General features: G+C 41.1%; 1 protein-coding gene and 1 non-coding gene across 2 annotated transcripts in view; one reads left to right on the plus strand and one right to left on the minus strand.

The window, feature by feature from the left end:
• Positions 1 to 26,346, plus strand: part of MAGT1 (magnesium transporter 1) — a 62,544-nt gene that overhangs the window by 33,232 nt on the left and 2,966 nt on the right. The window contains exons 4-9 of the mRNA XM_003917909.5: positions 1,590 to 1,730; positions 2,211 to 2,351; positions 3,496 to 3,585; positions 5,134 to 5,197; positions 14,843 to 14,917; positions 24,497 to 24,587. Of these exons, the coding sequence (XP_003917958.1) occupies positions 1,590 to 1,730; positions 2,211 to 2,351; positions 3,496 to 3,585; positions 5,134 to 5,197; positions 14,843 to 14,917; positions 24,497 to 24,587 (602 nt within the window). The remainder of the gene's footprint in view (positions 1 to 1,589; positions 1,731 to 2,210; positions 2,352 to 3,495; positions 3,586 to 5,133; positions 5,198 to 14,842; positions 14,918 to 24,496; positions 24,588 to 26,346) is intronic.
• On the minus strand, positions 18,801 to 18,903 carry LOC116272175. The gene has a single exon (XR_004180905.1). It is a non-coding gene; the product is annotated as a U6 spliceosomal RNA (small nuclear RNA).

Genomic DNA, 26,346 nt, shown 5'->3' on the forward strand with positions numbered 1-26,346 from the left:
CTGGGATTACAGGTGCCCACCACCACGCCCAGCTAATTTTTTTATTTTTAGTACAGACGGGGTTTCACTGTCTTGGTCAGGCTGGTCTCGAACTCCTGACCTCATGATCCACCCACCTCAGCCTCCCAGAGTGCTGGGATTATAAGCGTGAGCCACTGTGCCCGGCCAGTTTTTGTTTTTTTATACACATTTTCAAAAATGTAAAAGTGGTGTAACTAAACAAATATTGAAGAAAGAGTTTGACCTAAAATTTGGGCAGCATTTGGTAGACTGAACATTGTGTAAGATTTGGTTCTTAGCTTTGCAATCACAGAAATTGAATTTTAACAGGATAACCAGAATTTATTTACCTCTAGGGATTTTGTGCCTACTGACCGAGGCATATCAATCTATGGCCATTGGTAACGGAAGGAGTTATCTATTAATTCATTAATTTACCATATTATACAGGCAAAGAGACCAAAATAATGATAAGCAGTAGTCAGTACATGCTCTCACCTTATGGGAAAGTCTGAAAACTTACTGTTAGAAGGATTTTAACTAAAGAAATCAAAGCATGGGAGTTGGATTATTTTATTAGCTGAGATTTTAAAATTATAATTGTAAGGCCGGGCACGGTGGCTTATGCTTATAAACCCAGCACTTTGGGAGACTGAGGCCGGTGGATCATTTGCAGTCAGGAGTTCAACACCAGCCTGGCCAACATGGTGAACCCCTGTCTCTACTAAAAATACAAAAATTAGCTGGGTGTGGTGGTGCACACCTGTAATCCCAGCTCCTTGGGAGGCTGAGGCAGGAGAATCGCTTGAACCTGGGAGGCACAGGTTGCAATGAACCAAGATCATGCCACTGCACTTCAGCTTGGGCAACAGAGTGAGACTCCATCTCATAAATAAATAAATATTGGTTTGTGCAAGCCAATCTCTATAAGATTGTCACCAACCTGGGTAACAGAGTGAGACTCCATCTCAAAAAAATAAAAAATGATATAATGCAGATTGAGAGGGTTATGGTTTCTTTACCTTAGTATTTACAGTGTTGTCTTCTCAAATATATCATGATGTGATGATGGAGAATAGAGAAATGTGATGCTCATCAGTAAACATTTATGAACCTTTTTGGAATTGACTATTTCTGCATGTAGCCTCCATTTTGTATTGTTTTTCACTGCCGTTTTAGAGCATTATTTTATTATCTTGGTTCCTCCAGATTGAGAATGCACTCTATTTGGAGCTTACTCAGCTACATAAGATTATTTTAGTGCTCATAAATGTATTCATTTTGCATAATCTCTGAACAGATTAAAATATCTGTGGTATGGCAAAGTTTCCATTCTAGTGGAGTAAAATATAGGTTTCTTAGCTAGGAATGTATATTTGGTGAGTAGTGGGTAATGCTTAAGGTCACAGGCAGCTTTGTTTTTAAAGCCTGCTCCACCACTTACCGCTTTCCTTGGGTGAACCAAATCACTTAACCTACCTAAACCCAGGCCTCCTCGTCTTTGTAAAATGCCTAAATTTCAAGATGTTAACTGCAATTAAGACTATTTTCCTGATAATGTATATTTTCATGGGCTCCTTTTTATTCAGCTAAACATGAATTCAGCTCCAACTTTCATCAACTTTCCGGCAAAAGGGAAACCCAAACGGGGTGATACATATGAGTTACAGGTGCGGGGTTTTTCAGCTGAGCAGATTGCCCGGTGGATCGCCGACAGAACTGATGTCAATGTAAGTTTCCCAACTTTGTAGACTGTTTCTTGGCCATTATCCCCTTTGAATCTTACTGGGAGGCCCTAATTAGTCTTGTCCCCATATCACTGAGGTGGCACTAGTTTGTCAGTCCCTTCATAAGTAGCATTGAACAGAATCATCTTGATGAATGAGTGAAATTGCAAAACACTCTCTGTTACCCTATTCAACATGGAAACCACTCTTTCGATCTTCTTAAGTCCGTGGGTTATCTAGTTGCACCTGGCGAATCCTTCTTAATCTAAAAGATGTTATGTTGTGGTTAAATAGAATATTGTACCTATTCTGTCCTATTTTAGGTTACATTATAGACTATTTTGATTGGGATAAAATAAAAAGAATCATTTTTCTGAAAGTAACCACACTAATTTTGATTGCTTTCACTTCAGATTTTATTTTGACCCATATAACTAGTAAAAAATTTTATACTTTAACATGTTTTTCTCTCCTTTCCATTAGATTAGAGTGATTAGACCCCCAAATTATGCTGGTCCCCTTATGTTGGGATTGCTTTTGGCTGTTATTGGTGGACTTGTGTATCTTCGAAGAAGCAATATGGAATTTCTCTTTAATAAAACTGGATGGGCTTTTGCAGCTTTGGTGAGTGAATTTTAGAAGACAAAAAATTATTTGAATAAAACTAATAATGTATTTTTAGATAAACTTTTATTTATATGAGAAGTAGCATTTTATTTCTTACCTGAGGAAAATAGTTTTATGTATTTTTATTTTCTGTCTTAAAATCATTTTGTTTCATTCATTATCTCATTAGGATGGCCAGAACTTCAAGGAACTGATTATACCTGCCTTTTATTCAACCTAAATGACAGACTGTCATCTCTATGAAAATCTCTAGTTGTTCTGGAAATATTATTCTTTTTTTTTCTGAGACGGAGTCTTGGTCTGTCGCCCAGGCTGGAGTGCAGTGGTGCCATCTCGGCTCACTGCAACCTCTGCTTCCTGGGCCCAAGCGATTCTCCTGCCTCAGCCTCTCTCGAGTAGCTGGGATTACAGGTGCGTGCCACCACGCCCAGCTAATTTTTTTGCATTTTTAGTACAGGCGGGGTTTCATCCTGTTGGCCAGGCTAGTCTTGAACTCCTGGCCTCAGGTGCTCTGCCCACCTTGGCCTCCCAAAGTGCTGGGGTTACAGGCATGAGCCACCATGTCCAGCCTGAAAATATTACTCTAAAACGCCTTTTCACTGTTCAATTTTGAAACTTGTGTCTGCATAGTTATAATTTTTAAATAGTGTTTTCCTGGTCTGTCACGGTGGCTCACGCCTATAATCCCAGCACTTTGGGAGGCTGAGGCGGGCGGATCACAAGGTCAAGAGACCGAGATGAACCTGGCCAACATGGTGAAACCCTCTGTACTAAAAATACAAAAATTAGCTGGGCGTGGTGGCGTGCATCTGTAGTCCCAGCTACTCGGGAAGCTGAGGCAGGAGAATCACTTAAACTTGGGAGGTGGAGGTTGCAGTGAGCCGAGATCGTGCCACTACACTCCAGCCTGCCGACAGAGTGAGACTGCATCTCAAAAAATACATATATGTATATGGTGTTTTCCTTTGAAGTATTACCGAATTGTGATCCTTGGGATGAAATATAAGCCTTAATCAGTAAATCATTTATCTGCAAAAAATTCTATGTCTTATCTAAACAGATGCACATTTTCATATTCCTATTATCTAATCAAGACAAGGACAGTTTGACCATGAATATTTTATTATTTTTTGTTTCCTAGTGTTTTGTGCTTGCTATGACATCTGGTCAAATGTGGAACCATATAAGAGGACCACCATATGCCCATAAGAATCCCCACACAGGACATGTGGTAAGGGAAGTCTGGGATTTCTTTCCTTTTGTAGACCAAAGTTAACTCAATGATTATTACACTGTGAGAACAGTGCCAGCATATGAAGGAGCTGGATTTAGTCTTCACTTTTCAGTCTCTCTGTGTTAACAAGCTTCCATCACTGATAAGACCATGCAGTGCTTTTTTTTTTTTTTTTTTTTTTTTTTTTGAGACGGAGTTTCGCTCTTGTTGCCCAGGCTGGAGTGCAATGGCATAATCTCGGCTCACTGCACCCTCCACCTCCCTGGTTCAAGTAATTCTCCTACCTCAGCCTCCTGAGTAGCTGGGATTACAGGCATGCGCCACCACGCCCAGCTAATTTTGTATTTTTAGTAGAGACAGGGTTTCTCCATGTTGGTCAGGCTGGTCTCAAACTCCCAACCTCAGGTGATCCACCTGCCTCAGCCTCCCAAAGTGCTGGGAATATAGGCCTGCAGGCATGAGCCACTGCACCCGGCCACAGTGCTTTTAAAAGTGGGAAATTCCTTTCCCATTTGGTGAATCCTTCTAACCAAGCTGGCTAAGAATGAAAGACAGCCTTCAACTAAATAGAAAATTTGATCAAGTACCTGAGCATCCTCTGTTTCTAAGCACTGTGCTAAGTGTTATTAAATATAGTGATAAACAAGAAAAACGTGATCCCTGTCTTCATGGAGCCTACATTATTGTACCTCATGGTCTTGTACACTTAAATACTAGTTTTCCCACCCAGGTGCAGTGTTTTGCATTTGTAGTCCCAGCTACTTGGGAGGCTGAGGCAGGAGGATGACTTGAATCCAGGAGTTCTAGCCCAGCCTGAACAACATAGCAAGATCCATCTCCTTTAAAAAAAAAAAAAAAAAAAAAAACAAGGCCAGATGTGGTGACTAATACCTGTAATCCTGGCACTTTGGGAGACTGAGGCAGGAGGACCACTTGAGGCCAGGAGTTCAAGACCAACTTGGGCAGCATAGTGAGATGCCATCTCTATGAAAAACAAAAAAGAAAAGAGAAAAACAACTAGTTTTCTGACATATTCTATTGTTGAAAATGTAAGTACAATATCCAAGCATTTGGGAGGCTGAGGTGGGAGGATTGCTTGAGCCCAGGAGTTTGAGACCAGCCTGGCCAACATAGTAAGATCTCATTTCTAATAAAAATTTAAAAATTAGCTGAGCAGGCATGGTGGTACATACTTATAGTCCCATCTACTTGGGATGCTGAGGCAGGAGGATCGCCGGAGCCAGGACTTTGGGGTTGCAATGAGCTATGATCATGCTACTGCACTCCAGCCTGGGCAGCAGAGCAAGACCTTGTCTCAAAAATAAACATAGTATTAGTACAATGAAAAGACAAATAGAGAAGAGATAATACAAAAATAGCTTTATAGTAACCAAACTTACTGATGAATGCCAGAGACCCAGAGTATGTCACATGGTTTATCAGGTGAATTAATAATTTCATAGTTTAAAATATCCCGTTTTAGGGTTAGCATACCAACATTTAACGTATACCTAAAGATTCCATTTTGTCTGTTTTCCCTCCTAGAATTATATCCATGGAAGCAGTCAAGCCCAGTTTGTAGCTGAAACACACATTGTTCTTCTGTTTAGTATCCTTTTACAATAAGTCTTTCTTACTGTATTTTGTCTGTTTTCTCACAGTCTAGTATTCTCTCTACAGCATTCGGCTGGGGCTGTTCTCTTAATGCAGGTCACGATATCCTTTGAAAATCATTACTGTGTCATCCTCTCCAGCCCAAAAAACTAAAGACTACTAGGAACAAATCTGTAGTCTGATAGGGCCAGGTTTATTGGCTTATTAATACAAGGACGACTGTACATTAGAAGAACCATGGAACATCTTAACAAAGAAAAGATAGAGTTGTAATAGGATTTGGGAGAATAGTGGAGTTTATGTGAAATTTAAACAAAGCATTGTTTTGATAGGCTAAAAGCAGTGTAAGACTGTGTAAAGGGGTCAACATCAGGTCTGAACTGTGAAGCAGACCCAGGGTTCTGTTTTCTTGGAAACTACAAAGTTAACATAAATGTGGAATTTTTGTCTTGAAAAACTTCTTCTTTGAAGCTCTATACCTTGGTTGTAAATTGAGGCTACTTAGAAATTATACTTGTAAATTGAGTGACTTAGATCTGCCAAGCAAGAATATTTCATTTTTACTCACATAATTGCAAGAAGTCTATTTAAAGACCAATATTCCTCAGTAAGAAAACAGTAGTTACTCAGAGATGGGGGATATTTTGACATTTTACAGCTGAAGTGTGTGCTAGGGAAAAATTCTTCCTGTGGACTTTGCAGCTGCTTTATGTGTGTGTTGTTCCATCCTCTTGAATGACAGGTAATATTTTTACTTTCTTGGCCTGAGCTAATTTTTATTTTCTTACATCTAAAAGTGGATGCCTCTGTAAGCTGCAAAGACAGGTAAAAGCAATGTCAGATAAGTAAGAATCTAAATTTCATAATATTGCTAAACATAGTTTACCCACCTGAATACATAAGCACTGACTGGAACAAATCAACAAGGCGAACAAATGTAATGTTCCTGAAATTGTGCTTCTCAGCCAGGGTGTCCTGACATTGATATACTAGAATCAGCTGGGCATGGTGGCTCACACCTGTAATCCTAGCACTTTGGGAGGCTGTGATAGGTAGATTGCTTGAGCCCTGGAGTTTAAGACCAGCCTGGGCAACATGGCAAAACCTCATCTCTACAAAACAATGCACACAAGAAAATTAGCCAAGTATGGTGATGCATGCCTATGGTCCCAGCTACCAGGGAGGCTGAGGTGGGAGGATCACTTGAGCCCAGGAGGTCAAGGCAACAGTGAGCCGATATCACACCACTGCACTCCAGCCTGGATGACACAGTGAGACCCTGTCTCTAATAAAAAGAAAAAAAAAAAGAAAATTAAATATATATTTTTTCTGATTGCAAAAGGAATACAGATTAAAGAAAATTTAGAAAATACAAATAAGTATAAAGAAAAAAATTCAAAATCACTGAAAATTCTGTCTCTAGTAAATGTTTGTGTATGTCTTTCCCAGTTTTATTATACTATGTTGATGATAAGAGATTTTAAGGAAAACATTCTAAAAAAAAATTAAGCTTTTGAGGCCGGGCGCGGTGGCTCAAGCCTGTAATCCCAGCACTTTGGGAGGCCGAGACGGGCGGATCACGAGGTCAGGAGATCCAGACCATCCTGGCTAATGCAGTGAAACCCCGTCTCTACTAAAAATACAAAAAAAAAAAAAAAAAAACTAGCCGGGCGAGGTGGCGGGCGCCTGTAGTCCCAGCTACTGTGGAGGCTGAGGCAGGAGAATGGCGTAAACCCGGCAGGTGGAGCTTGCAGTGAGCTGAGATCCGGCCAGTGCACTCCAGCCTGGGCAACAGAGCTAGACTCTGTCTCAAAAAAAAAAAAAAAAAAATTAAGCTTTTGATTTTAACTGATTTTAATTGAAGGATATTTGGGAAAATATTCTTATGCACCATGGAAAATATACTTACTGCTTAACATCCAGCCCAAACCTAGGAGAGTTAATCTATTCAACCATGAAATGGTGAGCTGAAAGATTAACAATATATACCTAGTCCATATGAGAAGAAAGAAGACTGAGACCAGGCGCGGTGGCTCATGCTGTAATCCCAGCACTTTGGGAGGCCAAGGCAGGTAGATCACCTGAGATCAGGAGTTCGAGACCAGCCTGGCCAACATGATGAAACCCCATCTCTACTAAAAATACAAAAAAAATTTGCTTGCCGAGTGCGGTGGCTCACGCCTGTAATCCCAGCACTTTGGGAGGCCGAGGCAGGCGGATCACAAGGTCAGGAGATCGAGACCATCCTGGCTAACATGGTGAAACCCCATCTCTACTAAAAATACAAAAAATTAGCCGGGCGCGGTGGCGGCGCCTGTAGTCCCAGCTACTCGGGAGGCTGAGGCAGGAGAGTGGCAGGAACCCAGGAGGCGGAGCTTGCAGTGAGTTGAGATCTGGCCACTGCACTCCAGCCTGGGCGACAGAGCAAGACTCCGTCTCAAAAAAAAAAAAAAAAAAATTGCTGAACCCACTGGTGGCGGGTGCCTGTAATCCCAGTTACTCAGGAGGCTGAGGCAGGAGAATCTCTTGAACCTGGGAGGCGGGGGTTGAAGTGAGCAGAGATTGTGTGATTGCTCTCCAGCCTGGGCAATAAGAGTGAAACTTCACCTCAGGGGGTAAAAAAAGACTGAAAGAAAAATATTACCCAAACTTTGTTTTTTTAATCCTGAAATTTACTTGAAAATGTTCGTTTATGGACTGGGCTTGGTGGCTCATGCCTGTAATCCCAGCACTCTGGGAGGTGGAGGCAGGCAGATCGTTTGAGGTCAGGAATTTGAGGCCAGCCTGGCCGACATGGTGAAAGCCCGTCTCTACCAAAAATACAAAACTTAGCCAGGCGGCCAGGCGTGCTGCCTCACACCTGTAATCCCAGCACTTTGGGAGGCCGAGGCAGGCAGATCACCTGAGATCAGGAGTTCAAGACCAGCCTGGCCAACATGGTGAAACCCTGTCTCTATTAAAAATACAAAAATTAGCTGGGCATGGTGGTGCACGCCTGTAATCCCAGCTACTGGGGAGGCTGAGGCCAGATAATTGCTTGAACCTGGGAGGCGGAAGTTGCAGTGAGCCGAGATGGTGCCACTGCACTCCAGCCTGGATGACAGAGTGAGACTGTCTCAAAAGAAAAAAGAAAGAAAATGTTCATTTATAGTTTGATGAATTCAGCCTGGCCAACATGGCGAAACCTCATCTCCACAAGAAATACAAAAATTAGCCAGGAACGGTGGTATGCACCTGTAATTCCATCTACTCAGGAGGCTGAGGCATGGGAATTGCTTGAACCCAGGAGGTGGAGGTTGCAGTAAGCCAAGACTGCCACTGCACTCCAGCCTGGGCAACAGAGTGAGACTCTGTCTCAAAGGGAAAAAAAAGAACAGAAAAGTTTGGTTTGATGGACTAACAAATTATTGGTTTGATGGATTAACAAATTATTACACCTTGGAAATTTTCCGGATCTTGAATCAATTCGTCTCACTAGTACTTTGAAATTGAATAATGGAGCAAAAGAGCAATTAAAATTGTAAAATATTAATTAGTTGATTTGGGTTTTGTTCGTCTTTTAGCTTTGTCTTAAACTTTTAAATATATAAGAAGTTTAAGAAATTAGAAAATTGTCATTTTACCTCTCCCTAAAGATTGAGCATTAGCCTAAGGTTTCGTATACATTTGGAACAGATTGCAAGCCTGTTGGGATATAGAATGTCTTGTGTTTGGTTATTAGGATGCAAAAAGTGAACTTTTTTCAGGGTCAGACATATATACAGATTGTAAGACAGTGACTTAAGTGCTGTGTACCAGAAATAGTGAGAAAATGAATAATTTTGTCAGAAGTAAGGAATATTAGGGAAGGCTTAACCACTCCCCAACCCCCCTTTTTTTTTGAGTGGAGTCTCGCTCTGTTGCCCCGACTGGAGTGCAGTGGCACCATCTTGGTTCACTGCAACCTCCACCTCCTGGATTCAAGCAATCCTCCTGCCTCAGCCTCCCGAGTACCTGGGATTACAGACGTGTACCACCACGCCTGACCCCTCTTTCTTTTTTATTTATTTATTTAGTTAGTTTTTTGTTTTCAGACGGAGTCACACTGTGTTGCCCAGGGTGGAGTGCAGTGGCATGATCCCAGCTCACTGCAACCTCCACCTCCTGGGTTCAAGCGATCCTCCTGCCTCAGCCTCCTGAGTAGCTGGGATTACAGGCGTGCACCACCAAACCCAGCTAATTTCTTTATTTTTAGTAGAGACAGGGTTTCACCAGGTTGGCCAGGCTGGTCTTGAACTCCTGACCTCAGATGATCCACCCGCCTCGGCCTCCCAAAGTGCTGGCATTTCAGGCGTGAGCCACCGCACCCGGCCCCCACTTTCTTTTAAAGTAAATATGAAACCTCAAGACCAGTAACATTGTTTACAGCTTCCAGGTTGATAAGAATTAATAGACTGAGGCCACCTCTCAGTAGTAGTTATGATTTTGGAAAATATTCACATGTTTATTATTAGTTTAACGTTGTACAATTTATTGCATGATTAATAAAGCAGACTGTATAATCAGTTGCCTGATCTAAGCAACCTTTAAAATTACATTTTAAGTGTTGCAATTATACAGAAAAGTTTACAAAAGTTTACAGTTTGATGAATTTCCTTTTTTGTTTGTTTGGTTTTTTTTGTTTGTTTTTGAGATGGAGCCTTGCTCTGTTGCCCAGGCTAGAGTGCAATGGTGTGATCCCAGCTCACTGCAACCTGCACTTCCCAGGTTCAAGCGATTCTCCTGCCTCTGCCTCTGGAGTAGCTAGAATTACAGGCACCTGCCACCACGCCTGGCTAAGTTTTTTTGGTATTTTTAGTAGAGACGGGGTTTTACCATGTTGGCCAGGCTGGTTTCGAACTCCTGAGCTCTACTGATCCGCCCGCCTCGGCCTCCCAAAGTGCAAGGATTACAGGCGTGAGCCACGGTGCCCAGCCCAGTTTGATGAATTTTCACAGAATGAACACACTTATGTAACCAGAACTCACATCAATAAATAAAATTTTACCCACATCTCAGAGCATTCTCCATCATCATTCCTCCTGATTGCCACCTTCCCACCCAGAAGTAACTGCTATCCTGACTGCTAACACTATGGGTTTATTTTACCTATTTTTGTTAACTTACATAAATGGAATCCTACAGGACTGGGTGTGGTGGCTCATGCCTGTAATCCCAGCACTTTGGGAGGCCGAGTTGGGCAGATCACCTGAGGCCAGGAGTTCAAGAGCAGCCTGGCCAACATGGCGAAACCCTTTCTCTAGTAAAAAAAATAATACATAAATTAACTGAGTGTGGTGCTGCATGCCTGTAATCCCAACTACTTGGGAGGCTGAGGCAGGAGGGTGGCTCAAGTCCAGGAGGTGGAGGTTGCAGTGAGCTGAGATCGCACCACTGCACTCCAGCCTGGCTGATAGAGCCAGACCTAGTCTCAAAATACAAAAAAAAAAAAAAGAAAGAAAGAAAGAAAGAAACCAAACACAGTAAATGGAATTCCACAATAAATGTATTTGGATTTTTTTTTTATTATTATTTTTTAAGAGATTTAAAGAGGTTGTGTTGCCCAGGCTGGAGTGCAGTGGGGTCACCATAGCTTGCTGTAACCTCAACCTCCCAGAACCAAGCAGTCCTCCCACATCAGCCTCCCAAGTAGCTGGGACTATAGGTGTGCACTACTGCACCTAGCTAATTTTTGTATTTTTTCTAGAGACGGAGTCTCGCCCTATCATCCATCCTGGTCTCAATCTCCTGGGCTCAAACAATCCTCGTACCTTGGCCTCCTGAATTTTTAAAATAAAGTAGCAGTATGGAAAATGTTCACCTTTAACCTGAAACCTTAATGGTATAAACTACGTTTACTTTTGCATATTCTCTTACATTCATTTCTGTATGAATGTTTCATGGTAAGGGTGTTCATGTTTTATACTTATAGACATGTTTTGCATGGAGTTTGCTATCTTAATATAAGCATTTTCTATGTTGTATGGCCTTTATATTTATAAAAATACATAAAAATTACAAAGAAATCTGAAAATACAAAGAAAAAGAAAAGTAGTCAATATTCTTAATATTTATATAATGGATATATCATATCCATGTTGCCCAGGCTGGTCTTGAACTCCTGACCTCAGGTGATCCACCCGCCTTGGCCTCCCAAACTGCTAGAATTACAAGCATGAGCCACCACACCTGGCCTTCTAGTAGCTTTTAATAGCCTAGTTGTTGTATGTTAATGGAATACTGTCTCTATTTCTGCTCAGTTCTCCTGGAGTAACATTTAATCAGGACTGTGTAATGTATATATTTCATTGTTTGTATTCCTCACTAGAGTGTAATCTTCTTCATGGTAGGATCTTTATTTTGTTCAAGTTTTTATTTCTAACACTTTATAGTGCCTGCCATATAGTAGGCAGTGTTAGTAAAAATTTAAAGATGCAATAAATGAAATAAAACAGTATACACTGAAGTGCATCATAGCTGTTGACAGCTAAGAAGAGTACACAAAAGACCAATGGAAAGCTCATTCAAAGCAAAGGCACATAAACCATGATACAAAGACAAGCTTTCCCCGGAACAAGTCTCGATCATTAATCAGAGAGTACCCAGTAATCAAAGCCTATAGAAATGATCAATCTTTGGCCGGGCATGGTGGCTCATGCCTGTAACCCCAGTACTTTGAGAATCCGAGGTGAGTGGATCACCTGTGGTCAGGAGTTCGAGATCAGCCCGGCCAACATGGCGAAACCCAGTCTCTACTCAAAATACAAAAATTAGCCAGGCGTGGTGGCATGCGCCTATAATCCCAGCTACTCGGGAGGCGGAGGAAGGAGAATTTATTGAACCCGGGAGGCAGAGGTTGCAGTGAGCCGAGATGGTGCCACTGCACCCCAGCCTGAGTGACAGAGCAAAACTCCAAAAAAAAAAAAAAAAAAAAAAAAAAAAAGAGAGAGAGAAAGAAAGGAAAGAAAGAAAGAATCAATCTTTACACAAACTTGCAGATAAATAACTCAGAAAAAATTGCTAGAGAAGAGACTTGGCTGAACAACTGAAAACATGATGAATGGGCATCATCCCTAACAAGAGGCTATTGAAGAAAGAACGCAAGATGGGGCACAGGCACATTGGTTCACGCCTGTAATTCCAGCACTTTGGGAGGCTGAGGCTGGAGAATTGCTTGAGCCCAGGAGTTTGAGACCGGCCTGGGCAACATAGTGAGACCCCGTCTCTACAAAAAAAAAAAATCAACAAAACAAACCTGGCATGGTGGCATGCACCTGTAGTCCTAGCTACTCAGGAGGCTGAGGCAGGAGAATCTCTTGAGCCTGGGAGGTGGAGGTTGCAGCGAGTTGTTATTGTGCCACTGCACTCCAGCCTGGGTGACAGAGTGAGACCCTGTTTCAAATAAATAAATAAAATAAAAAATTTTTTAAAAGAATGCAAGATGGTAATGAAGGGATGAAAAGTCAAATTTTAGAGCCAATTATAAATTCAGACATAGAGCCAATTATAAATTCAGGCCTCATCTAAACACATGTTTTTCCCTTTCTGCTTAATGATACCCACATGTGGTAACATACGACATATATGTACGTATGCGTAATTGATTTGGGAGTGTTTTACTGCTGTTAGTATTCCCTAAACTTCAGGGTGGATCTGTCAGTCTTTTCTACTAAAATACATTCTATTTGCTTTAAAATTTAAATTTGCTTATTTTAACATTCAACCATGCCATCTGTTACCTATTTGTGTGGTTAGTTCTATTTTGTATTTATGCAGCTCCTATTAAGGTGCATAAAAGTGTGGTCATGGCACATGTGGGATTTTTCCTTTTTTCTTTTTTTGAGACAAAGTCTCGTCCTGTTACCCAGGCTGGAGTACAGTGGTGCCATCTCGGCTCACTGCAACCTCTGCCTCCTGGGTTCAAGTGATTCTGCTGCCTCAGCCTCCCGAGTAGGTGGGATTACAGGCGCCTGCCACCACGCCTGGCTAATTTCTGTATTTTTAGTAGAAACGGGTTTTTGCCATATTGGCCAGGCTAGTCTTGAACTGCTGACTTCAGGTCCGCCTGCCTGTGCCTCCCAAAGTGCTGGGAGTACAGGCGTGAGCACGGCTGGGATTTTTCTTTTTTATTGGAATAGGATAAAATTAGATAGGTTAGTAGTAATTTGTGCTTTAAAGGCTAATTATTGATGCACTTGGCATCTTGGCATGGGGAAAAAATTAAAAATAAAGTATTGAAACTATGGAGAATTTTTTTTTTTGACACACGGTCTAGTTCTGTCACACAGGCTAGAGTGCAGTGGTATGATCACAGCTAACTGCAGCCTCAACCTACCAGGCTCAAGCAATCCTCCTACCTCAGCCTCCCAAGTAGTGAGGACTACAGGTGTGTGCCACCATGCCTGGCCAATTTTTTATATTTTTTGGTAGAGAAGGGTCTCACCATGTTGCCTAGGCTGGTTTCGAACTCCCAGACTTAAGCAGTCCGCCCACCTCGGCCTCCCAAAACTGTTAGGATTACAGGTGTGAACCGCTAAACTAGGCCAGGAGAAATTTTTGAGAAATTAATTTTCAAATGAGAAGTATTACTGTTCTCCCTAAATGATATATATTTCAAATGTGTTCTTTAGGGAGGTGGGTGAAATATTCAAAATGGCTATTTAGGGCTGGGCATGGTGGTTCGCACATGTAATCCTAGCACTCTGGGAGGCCGAGGCAGGTGGATTGCTTGAGGTCAAGAGGTCAAGACCAGCCTGTGCAACGTGGCAAAATCCTACCTCTACCAAAAAAAAAAAAAAAAATTACAAAATTTAGCTGGGCGTGGTGGTGAGCACCTGTAGTTGCAGCTACTCAGGAGGCTGAGGTGGGAGGGTGGCTTGAGCCCGGGAGGTGGAGGTTGTAGTGAGCTGAGATTGCATCACTGCACTCCAGCCTGGGTGACAGACCCTGTCTCAAAAAAGCTATTTAATTTTTTTTTTTTTTTTTTTTTTTGGGCATTGAGACTAAACTCTGTAAGCCCGGGCCTGCAATGCAGTGGCAGTCTCCGGCTCACTGCAACTCTGCCTCAGTTTCACTCGTCTCCTGCCTCAGCCTCCCAGCCTGGAGACTACAGGCAGCCATCTGCCCCGACTAGTTTTGTATTTTTAGTAGGGAAGGTTTCACCATGTTAGCCAGGATGGTCACCGATCTCCTGACCTGCGTGATCCGCCCGGTACCGGCCTCCCAAAGTGCTGGGATTACAGGCTTGAGCCACCGCGCCCGGCAATATTTAATATTTTTAAATGTGTTTGAGGTCAGGGCAATAACTGAATGTCCAGACAGGTTATTTCAAAGTACAATTTTGGGAAAACTCATATTTCATCTGTAAGTTATGGTGGGACATTTGTTTAAAGTATCAGTTTTTCTTTGTGCAAATGAAGTGATCTTCCAATTTTAAGTTTTTATATCTTCTGAGGAAATAGTCGTCATGCTGTATAGATACAAGATTCCTTGTTTTGGTTTTTTATAATGAAGAGTTGAAGGTTTATATATTAATTTTAATTTTCGTCATGAGAAATTGGAAATGGTAAAATGGGATGTCTTTTATGTCTGTGCGAATTTCTCCTTAAACAATTTTTCTAAGATGGTGGAGTTACCTTAGGAATGGTGCTTTTATGTGAAGCTGCTACCTCTGACATGGATATTGGAAAGCGAAAGAGTAAGTCACCTTACTCAAAATGTAACAGTGCTGCCTGTAATATGGAAAAAGAGTGATCTCTTAATCACTTTTCCTTTTACCTATAGGATAAGTAGGTTATTTTACCCCTTTACTATTTTTTCTTTAAATGTCGTGTCTGTTATTAAACCCCTTTACTATTATAAAAGTATATGCTCTATAGAAAATGTAAAAAAAAAAAAAAAACAGAAGCATGAAGCATTTATTCCACCACTGAAAAACTAATTATTTGTAAACTGAAATATATTTCTTTGCACTTATAAAAACATCTTAAAAACTATATATATAAAATTTTGACACTTCACACCCCCCTTTTAAACTGGAGTTAAATAACTAATAACTTTTTCTATATACGTAATTTTAAACTTATACTCTGTTTTTGTTTGTTTTCTTTAAGACAGGGTCCCACTCTGTCACTCAGGCTGGAGTGCAGTGGCATAATCATAGCTCACTGTAACCTCCGCCCCTAGGCTCAAGCTGTCCTCACACCTCAACTTCCGTAATAGCTGGGACTACAGGCACGTGCTACCATGCCCAGCTAATATTTTGTACTTTTTGTAGTGATGGGGTTTTGCCACTTTGCCCAGGCTGGCCTCAAACCCCTGGACTCAAGTGATCTTCCCACCTCAGCCTCCCAAAGTGTTGGAATTACATGCGTGAGCTGCCGTGCCTGGCCGACTTATACTCTATATTGTAATTTAAGTATTCCAATTTTTTTCAATGTTTAGTTTTTTCCTAATTTCAATTATAATTATTCTTCCGTAACTATCATGATACATTAAGCATCTTTTATTTTTATTTTTTATTTTTTTTTGAGATGGAATTTCGCTCTTATTACCCAGGCTGGAGTGCAGTGGTGCAATCTCGGCTCACTGCATCCTCTGCCTCCCAGGTTCAAGAGATTCTCCTGCCTCAGCCTCCTGAGTAGCTGGGATTACAGGCACCAACCACCACACCCAGCTAGTTTTTTTGTTTTTTGGTTTTGTGCTTTTTTTGTTTTTTTTGTTTTTTGTTTTTTGTAGTTTTCATAGAGATGGTGTTTCACCATGTTGGCCACGCTGGTCTCAAACTCCCGACCTCAGGTGATCCACTCGCCTCGGCCTCCCGAAGTGCTGGGATTACAGGCATGAGCCACCAAGCCCAGCTATCATTCTTATTTTACGTTGTTTCCTTCAGGTAGATTCCTAGAAGAAGAATAACTGTGTGATCCTCTGTCTATTTTCAATTCTCTTGATGTTTTAATCATTAGAGATTACTTTGGCAAGTTAAAATAATTTAGATTTCTACTACTGGTATTTAAGAATGTTTGTTTCAGCCGGGCACAGTGGCTTATGCCTGTAATCCCAGCACTTTGGGAGGCCGAGGCGGGTGGATCACTTGAGGTCAGGAGTTTGAGGCCATCAAGCCTGATCAACATGGTGAAACCTTGCCGGGCATGGTGACTCATGCCTGTAACCCCAGCACTTTGAGAGGCTGAGGCTGGTGGATCACGAGGTCAGGAGATCGAGACCATGGTGAAACCCCATCTCTACTAAAAATACAAAAAAAAAAAATTAGCCGGGCGTAATGGCAGGCACCTGTAGTCCCAGCTACTTGGGAAGCTGGGGCAGGAGAATGGTGTGAACCCGGGAGGCGGAGCTTGCAGTAAGCTGAGATCTTGCCACTGCACTCTAGCCTGGGCGACAGAGCGACTCTGTCTCAAAAAAAAAACAACAAAAACCATGGTGAAACCCCGTCTCTACTAAAAGTACAAAAATTTGGCCAGGCACGGTGGCTCACGCCTGTAATCCCAGCACTTTGGGAGGCCAAGGCGGGTGGATCATGAGGTCAGGAGTTCGAGACCAGCCTGGCCAACCTGGTGAAACCCCCGTCTCTACTAAAAATACAAAAATTAGCCAGGCGTGGTGGCATGTGCGTGTTAATCTCAGCTACTTAGGAGGCTGAGGCAGGAGAATCGCTTGAACCCAGGAGGTGGAGGTTGCAGTGAGCCAAGATCGCACCATTGCACTCCAGCCTGGGTGACAAAGCAAGACTCCATCTCAAACAGCAAACAACAAAAAAAAATTAGCCAGGCATTGTGGCGCATACCTGTAATCCCAGTTACTTGGGAGGCAAGGCAGGAGAATCACTTGAACCTGGGAGGCGGAGGTTGCAGTGAGCTGAAATCGCGCCATTGCACTCCAGCCTGGGCTACAAGAGTGAAACTTCATCTTAAAAATTAATAATAATAAAGAAGAAGAATAATGTTTCATTGTTTTTTTTTTTTTTTTTGAGACAGAGTCTCAAAACACTTGTCGCCCAGGCTGGAGTGCAGTGGTGCGATCTCGGTTCACTGCAAGCTCTGCCTCCCGGGTTCATGCCATTCTCCTGCCTGAGCCTCCCACAAGTAGCTGGGACTACAGGTGCCCGCTACCATGCCCGGCTAATTTTTTGTATTTTTAGTAGAGACAGAGTTGCACCGTGTTATCCAGGATGGTCTCGATCTCCTGACCTTGTGATCCGCCCGTCTCAGTCTCCCAAAGTGCTGGGATTACAGTCATGGGCCACCGTGCCGGCCGTTTCATTGTAATTTTATCAACATTAATCTCATAAATATGTATCTGTTTTATAGATACATATAGATTTGCTAATCAGATAAGGTGGAAATATATTATTTTGTACTACTTTTATTGTTATAAGGTCAAATATTTTCCTAAATGTTTATTAGTCATTTGTGTTTATGTTTTTCCTTCTATAAATTGTCCTTTTATCTTTTCCATTTATCTGTTAGAGTCTTAGCCCTTTTATTTGGTTTGCAAGGAATTTTTTTTTTTATTTTCGAGACGGAGTCTTGCTCTGTTGCCCAGGCTGCAGTGCAGTGCCGCAATAATGACTCACTGTAGCGTCGAACTCCCGGGCTCAAACAATCCTACTGCCTCAGCTTCCCAGGTAGCTATGACCACAGGCTCATGCTACCACTCCCACTTAATTTCATTTTATTTTTTGTAGAGATGGGGTCTCACTTTGTTGCCCAGGCCGATCTGTATCTCCTGTGCTCAAGCAACCTTTCCCACTTTGGCCTCCCAAAGTACTAAGATTACAGGCATGAACCACCATGCCCAGCCTGCATGAACTTTTTATATATTAGAATATTCACACATTGTTGTCTGTTACAGAGAGAAGCTAACAATGTAATTTGGTTTTACTTTCTTGAAATAAGTATAAGTCAAGATTTTCCTTTTATGATTAAAAAGTTAAATGTCAACCAGGCATGGTGGCTCACACCTGTAAATCCCAGCACTTTGGGAGGCCGAGGCGGGTGGATCACCTGAGGTCAGGAGTTTGAGACCAGCCTGGCCATCATGGCGAAACCCCATCTCTAAAAAAGCAAAAATTAGCCAGGCATGGTGTCATGCGCCTGTAATCCCAGCTACTCGGGAGGTTGAGGCATGAGAATCGCTTGAACCCGGGAGGTGGAAGTTGCAGTGAGCCAAGATAGCACTACTGCACTCCAGCCTGGGTGACAGAGCGAGACTTCATCTCAAAAAAATAAAAATAAAAATGTTAAATGTCATCAAAATTACCCTACCTAAATAAAGTCTAATATTTACTTTAACTTCTAGAAAAAAGATGAAGATACTGAACTTCAAATTTGAGAAGTACTTGTTTTGCTCAATTAAAATAAATTTTTTTTAGCTGGATGTGGTGCCACACACTTGTATCCCAGCTACTTGTGAGGCTGGTACAGGAGGATGGCTTGAGGTCAGTGAGCTATGATCACACCACTGCACTTCAGTCTGGGCAGCAGAGCGAGACTCAATCTCTAAAAGCATAAATTAATGAATTTTTACATATTAGAAAAATATCCGTTTTTAAATTTTTTTTTTTAAATATGGAACACTTCACGAATTTGCATGTCATCCTTGCACAGGGGCCATGCTAATCTTCTCTGTATGATTCCAGTTTTAGTATATATGCTGCCAAAGCAAGACTTTATCAGTTTTTAATCCAGTCAGTATACATCCTTTCACTGCCTGACTTTTTACGAGATCAGGCGCATTCAGGGTGCTATGGCTGTAGACTCTGCCTGACTTTTAAAAAATTGCCTGTTTCAGTGTTTATTCTTGGGAAAAGGCCATCAAAGTACACTGCTGACATGAACTTAAATTGTTAAACACTTTGGCAACATATACTGAAATAGTGACAATTTGATCTAAATTTCTTACCTAACAAAATGATCACAAATTAATAGATGTTTCTTTAGCATGTTCTGGGAACTGCTCTAAGCACTTTTAGATGTATGAAAAGAGGAGGATACAAATATATACAGAGTGATGCTATATATATGTATGTGCACATTTTCTTTTTCTTTTTTTTAAATTTGAGACAGGGTCTCACTCTGTTGCCCATGCTGGAGTGCTGTGGAGAGATCATAACTCACTGCAGCTTTGACCTCCCTGGCTCAGGTGATCCTCCCACCTCAGCCTCCCTACTGGTGGGACTACAGGCATGCACCGCCACACCTGGGTAATTTTTGGTAGAAATGGGGCCTCGCTACATTGTCCAGGCTGGTCTTGAACTCCTGGGCTCAAGCAATCCTTCTGCCTTGGCCTCCCCAAATGCTGTGATTTACAGGCATGAGCTATCACACCCAGTCTATGAGTACATTTTCTTAGAGAATAAAAGGCTAACTTGTCTACACTGAGCATGTGTTAATACTCAGAAAAAATATTTTAATTTTTGTGGGTACATACTAGGTGTATATATTTATGGAGTACATGAGATGTTTTGATATAGTCATGCAATGTGTAATAGTCACATCACGGAGACTGCGGTATCCATTCTTCAAGTATTTACCCTTTGTGTCATAAACAATCCACTTATACTTTTTTAGTTATTTCAAAATGTACAATTAAATTTTTATTGACTGTAGTTATCCTGTTGTGCTATCAAATAGTAGGTCTTATTTATTCTATTTTTTTTGTACACATTAGCCATTCGTACCTCCCCCGGCATTCCCCAACTACCCTTCCCAGCCTCTGGTCGCCATCCTTCTACTCTCTGTGTCCATGAGTTCAATTGTTTTGATTTTTTGATCCCACAAATAAGTGAGAACATGTAATTTTTTTTTTCTGTACCTGAATTATTTCACTTAATGATTTCCAAGGCTGGGCATGGTGGCTCACTCCTGTAATCCCAGCACTTTGGGAGACCAAGGTGGGCAGATTATTTGAGGTCAGAAGTTCTAGACTACCCTGGCCAACGTGGTAAAACCCCGTATCTACTAAAATACAAAGATTAGCTGGGCGTAGTGGTGCATGCCTGTAATCCCAGCTACTTGGGAGGCTGAGGCAGGAGAATTGTTTGAACCTGGAAGGCAGAGGTTGCAGTAAGATGAGCTGGTGCCACTGTACTCCAGCCTGGGTGACAGAACGAGACTCCATCTCAGTAATAATAATAATTTCCAGTTCCCTGTTATTGCACGTGACAGGATCTTATTTTTTTATGACTGAATAGTACTCCATTTTATATATGTACCACGTTTTCTTTATCCGTTCATCTATTGATGGACACTTAGGTTGCTTCAAAATGTTGGCTATTGGGAACAGTGCTGCAACAAATATGGGAGTACAGATATCTCTTTGGTATACTGATTTATTTTTCTATGGGTATATACCCAAGTAGTGGGATTGCTGGATCATATGGTAGCTCAATTTTTAGTTTTTTGAGGAACCTCCAAACTGTTCTCCTTAGCGGTTGTACTAACTTACATTCCCACCAATGGTGTACAAGGGTTCCCTTTTTTCCACATCCTCACCAGCATTTATTATTGCTTGTCTTTTGGATATAAGCCATTTTAGCTGGGGTGAGATGATAGATATCTCATTGCAGTTTTTATTTGCATTTCTCTGATGATCAGTGATGTTGAGTAGCTTTTTTATGCCTATTTGCCATTTGTATGTCTTCTTTTGAGAAACGTCTATTGAATTATTTTCTGTTTTTTTTTTTTTTTATCAGGTTATTAGATTTTTTTCCTGTAGAGTTGTTTGAGCTCCTTTTATATTCTGGTTATTAACCCCTTGTCAGATGGGTACTGTGCAAATATTTTCTCCCATTCTGTGGATTGGCTCCTCACTTTGTTGATTGTATCCTTTGCTCTGCAGCAGCTTTTAAACTTGATGTGATCTCATTTGTCCATTTTTGCTTTGGTTGCCTGTGCTTCTGGGGTGTTATTCAAGGAATTTTTTCCCAGACTAATGTCCTGGAGAGTTTCCCCAATATTTTCTTGTAGTTGTTTCATATTAATAGTTTGCAATCTTAGGCTAGACAATGTGTAGATTGCCTGTAATCCCAACGCTTTGGGAGGCCAAGGCGGGCAGATCACTTGAGGCCAGGAGTTTGAGACCAGCCTGGCCAACATGGTGAAACCCTGTCTCTACTAAAAATACAAAAATTAGCCGGGCGTGGTGGCGTGTGCCTGTAGTCCCAGCTACTTGGGAGGCTGAGGCAGGAGGATCGCTTGACCCAGGAAGTGGACGTTGCAGTGAGCCAAGATCATGCCACTGCACTCCAGCCTGAGCAACAGAGCAAGAATCTGTCTTTAAATATATATATGTATTAATATATAAATAAATATATATTAAATATATAAATAAATATATATTAAATATATATATGGTTTACAGTCTTAGATTTAAGTCTTTAATCCATTTTGACTTGATTTTTCTATATGGCAAGAGATAGGGGTCTAGTTTTGTTCTGCCTATGGATATCCAGTTCTCCTGGCACCTTTTATTGAAGAGACTGTGTTTTCCCCAGTGTATGTTCTTGGCACCTTTGTCGAAAATGAGTTCACTGTAGGTGTATGGGTTTGTTTCTGAGTTCTCTCTCCTGTCCCATTGGTCTGTATGTCTGTTTTTATGCCAGTACCATGCTGTTTTGGTTACTGTAACTCTATAGTATAATTTGAAATCAAGTAATATGATTCCTCCAGTTTTGTTCTTTTTGCTTAGGATCGCTTTGACTATTGGTCTTTTGTGATTTCATATAAATTTTATTTTTTCTATTTCTGTGAAGTTGTCATTGGTATTTTGATAGGGATTGCATTGAATCTGTAGATTGCTTTGGATAGTATGGACATCTTAACAACATCGATTCTTCCAGTCCATGAACATGGAACATCTTTCCATTTTTTGATGTCCTCTTCAATTTCTTTCAGTAGTGTTTTATAGTTTTCATCATAGAGTTCTTTCACTTCTTTGGTTAAGTTAACCCTTTTCCCATTTGCCCTGAGAATACTCACCAGCAGTGCTTGTGGCTGCAGTGTTTACCCTGAGATAACTCTGCCACAAAATATCTTGCTTTAATTATTATTTTCACATCCACTCTAGTATATCAACTTTGGAAATAAAATTGATATGTCAGATATCACTGGGTTCAAGTGATCCACTACCACTACTGAAAACAGATTGCTGTAAATAGAGTAATATACTAGATATCATTCCATTTGTATTTCTATTATAGTCGTATTTCCATTTATAAAATATAGTAATTATTGATCACTGAAAATGTCAAATCCTAGAAAATGTAGCATTCCACGTGTAATGTTTACACCATTCTCGAACAGTTGTTGGCCAGAGATTCATTTGATGAATTCAATTTTTCTGAAATAGACAATTCTGATGATTCAGATGATTCTGATGTTCTGTTTAGTAATAACTCCAACAACAGTTTTTCTGTTTTAACATTGAAAATCAGATTTACTTCGGCCTCAAAGAGCATGATTATGTAAAATTAAATGAGCATTGGCAGCAAGCTGCACTTCTTTTTTGTAAATGGGAAAAGAATTAAAGAGAAATATTGTTTAACATTTACACATTAGCCCCTAGTCATATTGTGTGAAAATTAGAAAAGGCAAAAGAATTGTTCCATAAGTAAAACAAAACTGAAAGTTGATTTTCTTTTCTTTTCTTTTTTTTTTTTTTTTTGAGACAGAGTCTCACTTTTTCGCCCCGTCTGGAGTGCAGTGGCGTGATCTTGGCTCACTGCAAGCTTTGCCGCCCAGGTTCAAGCGATTCTGCTGCATCAGCCTCCCAAGTAGCTGGGATTACAGGTGCCTGCCACCGTGCCTGGTTAATTTTTTTCATAGTTTTTAGTAGAGACAGGGCTTCATCATCTTGGCCAGGCTGGTCTTGAACTCCTGACCTCGTGATCCACCTGCCTCGGCCTCCCAAAGTGCTGGAATTACAGGCGTGAGCCACAGCACCCGACCGAAAGTTGATTTTCTTATCATTCACTAAGTAAGTTTCCCTAGAACAAGCTCGTCCAGTCTGTGGGCCACATGCGGCCCAACACAAATTTGTAAACTTCCTTAAAACATTATGAGGTGGGTTTTTTTTGTGATTTTTTTTTTTTTTTTTTTTTTTTTGCAGCTCATCAGTTTTCATTAGTATTAGTGTATTTTGTGTGTGGCCCAGGACAGCTCTTCTTCCAGTGCGGCCCTGGGAAGCCAAAAGATTGGACACCCCTGCCCTAGAGCTTCCTTTGCTGTTGGACACATGCTTTCCTACCTCCCTATCTCTATATTTCTTAGCCATTTTTAGTCCAGGGAGTCAAAGAGCCTCACGTCATGGCAATCCATACTTGAGCATTTGGGGATTAGTATTTGTAGTTCACTTTAATAACTGCTGTGCTAATGTAGAACATGACATGTGGGATTAGTGGAGAGAGCTATGAATCTAGGGTTTGGGATCAGATTTTTTTTTCTCATTATTCAAATAAGAAATCCATGTTGATTGAGTTACATAATATAAGGCTGTGTAGTTACCTGTGCGTGAATAAAGTACTTTCAAGTGAGGCTATCACAGTGAAGTCATCAGATGTTTAAGTTAATATTTATCAATAATACTACAAGGCCACTTTTAGGGGTTTTAAAGTTCAATAAATAAGTAAGCCAGGCACAGTGGTTTATGCCTGTAATCCCAGCTCTTTGGGAGGCTGAAGCAGGAAGATCACTTGAGCCCAGGAAATCAACACCAGCCTGGGCAATGTAGTGAGACCATTTTCTCAAAAAAATTAAAAAATTAGCCAGGCATGGTGGCACACATCTGTAGTCCCAGCTACTCGAGAGGCTATAGTGGGAGGAGTGCTTGAGCCCAGGAGGTTGAGACTGCAGTGAGCTGTGATTGTGCCACTGCACTTCAGCCTGGGCAACAGAGCAAGACCCTGTCTCAAAAAAAAAAAAAAAAAAACCCAAAAAACAAAATGGGTGATTTTCTTGTCAATAGTAAGACAGTGTTTCTAACAGTAAACCCTTCAGTGTGATGGCTTTAAAGGAATTCATTATTCCATACATTTGAATTGCATAATTATGTGAAGGAGTTACTCTATTACATTGTAATGGAGCAAATTAAAGGGGAAGGCAGATTCCTGAAGATCAAGAAATGGCGATGAAAATTGTTGAAAAGTTTAGATTTATCAATAATGTATACCCCTTCCTTTTCACTCTCTGAAAGTGTAGACTGCCCTGGTTATTTATTATATTCAACCTGCTCATTTTACTCTCCTTTTATTTTTCTGCAGTAATGTGTGTGGCTGGTATTGGACTCGTTGTATTATTCTTCAGTTGGATGCTCTCTATTTTTAGATCTAAATATCATGGCTACCCATACAGGTATGATTCTTCTTTTTTATTTATATAGTGATTACCAATACTTGGAATGATTAGAGTTGATATTGCTTTATAATATTGTTATTTTTGCTTTGCTTCCAAACTATTTTATCTTCTATTCATCTATTTTTTTATTTATTATTTATTTATTTTTGAGATGGAGTTTTGTTCTTGTTGCCCAGACTGGAGTGCAATGGCGCAATCTCGACTCACTACAACCTCTGCTTCCCGGGTTCAAGCGATTCTCCTGCCTCAGCCTACCAAGTAGCTGAGATTACAGGCGTGTGCCACCATACCCGGCTAATTTTGTATTTTTAGTATCAACAGGGTTTCACCATGTTGATCAGGTCTCGAACTCCTGACCTCAAGTGATCCACCTGCCTCATCCTTCCAAAGTGCTGGGATTATAGGTGCGAGCCACTGAGCCCGGCCTATTCATTTATTTTCAGAGACAAGGTCTCACTCTGTCACTCAGGCCGAAGTGTAATGGTGTGTTCATAGCTCATTGTAACCTTGAACTCCTGAGCTCAAGCCATCATTTCACCTCAGCTTCCCAAGAGGCTAGGACTACAGTTGCACATGACTACACCCAGCTAATATTTTTATTTTTTGTAAAGACAGGGTCTTGCTATGTTATCCAGGCTGGTCTTGAACTTCTGGCCTCAAGCGGTTCTCCTGCTTAGCCTCCCAGAGGGCTGGGATTATAGGCATTAGCCAGCCACCATGCCCAGACAGCTGTAATTCAGATATGTTCCATATAAAAATTAATTATAGTATAATGGACAATATTAGTATGTGATTTCTCAGGAACATCTTTTAGGTTTATTTTGCCATACCTAGTTGATTCTAGATATCTCTATAATACATAATGATTAGAACATTTTATGCCATTATTTATTCACATAGCTCCTTGTCTGTATACTATACTTCCTTTTGAAGAAGAAATGGGCCGGGCGCGGTGGCTCAAGCCTGTAATCCCAGCACTTTGGGAGGCCGAGACGGGTGGATCACGAGGTCAGGAGATCGAGACCATCCTGGCTAACACGGTGAAACCCCGTCTCTACTAAAAAATACAAAAAACTAGCCGGGCGAAGTGGCGGGCGCCTGTGGTGCCAGCTACTCGGGAGGCTGAGGCAGGAGAATGGCGTAAACCCGGGAGGCGGAGCTTGCAGCGAGCTGAGATCCGGCCACCGCACTCCAGCCTGGGCGACAGAGCCAGACTCAGTCTCAAAAAAAAAAAAAAAAAAAAAAAAAAAAAAAAGAAGAAATGATTTTTTTAAATGTTTTTAAAAACTTCTCACCTCTACTTTTTTTAAGAAATAGAGTGCCACTGCACTCCAGTCTGAGTAATAGAGTGAGACCCCATCTCAAAAATAATAATTCTAATAATTTATCCTCTACAGAATACTAATTGGGATGTGAGGGTAATTTTGCTGGGACTTCTGTTAATTATTTGATCAGCAGCGTTGATTCAGTAGCAGTGTTGTGTGCCTGTAGTCCCAGCTACTCAGAAGGCTAAGGCAGGATGATCACTTGAGCCTGGGAGTCCCAGACCAGACTGGGCAACATAGTGAGACCCCATCTCTAAAAAAACAAAAAAAATAAAATTATTAGTTAGTGTCTCTTTTCGGGAGATAGTTTAGCTTGAGGGTTGTTCTATTTCGTTTTGTCATAAGACTAATGGGTCTCTCAGTGTTTCTCACTTTTTGTTATTGATATCCAAAGATTATCTCGTACGTACCAAAATGCTCTTTTATCTGTT

The sequence above is a fragment of the Papio anubis genome, chromosome X (assembly GCF_008728515.1).
Source record: "Papio anubis isolate 15944 chromosome X, Panubis1.0, whole genome shotgun sequence".
Lineage (NCBI taxonomy): Eukaryota > Metazoa > Chordata > Mammalia > Primates > Cercopithecidae > Papio > Papio anubis.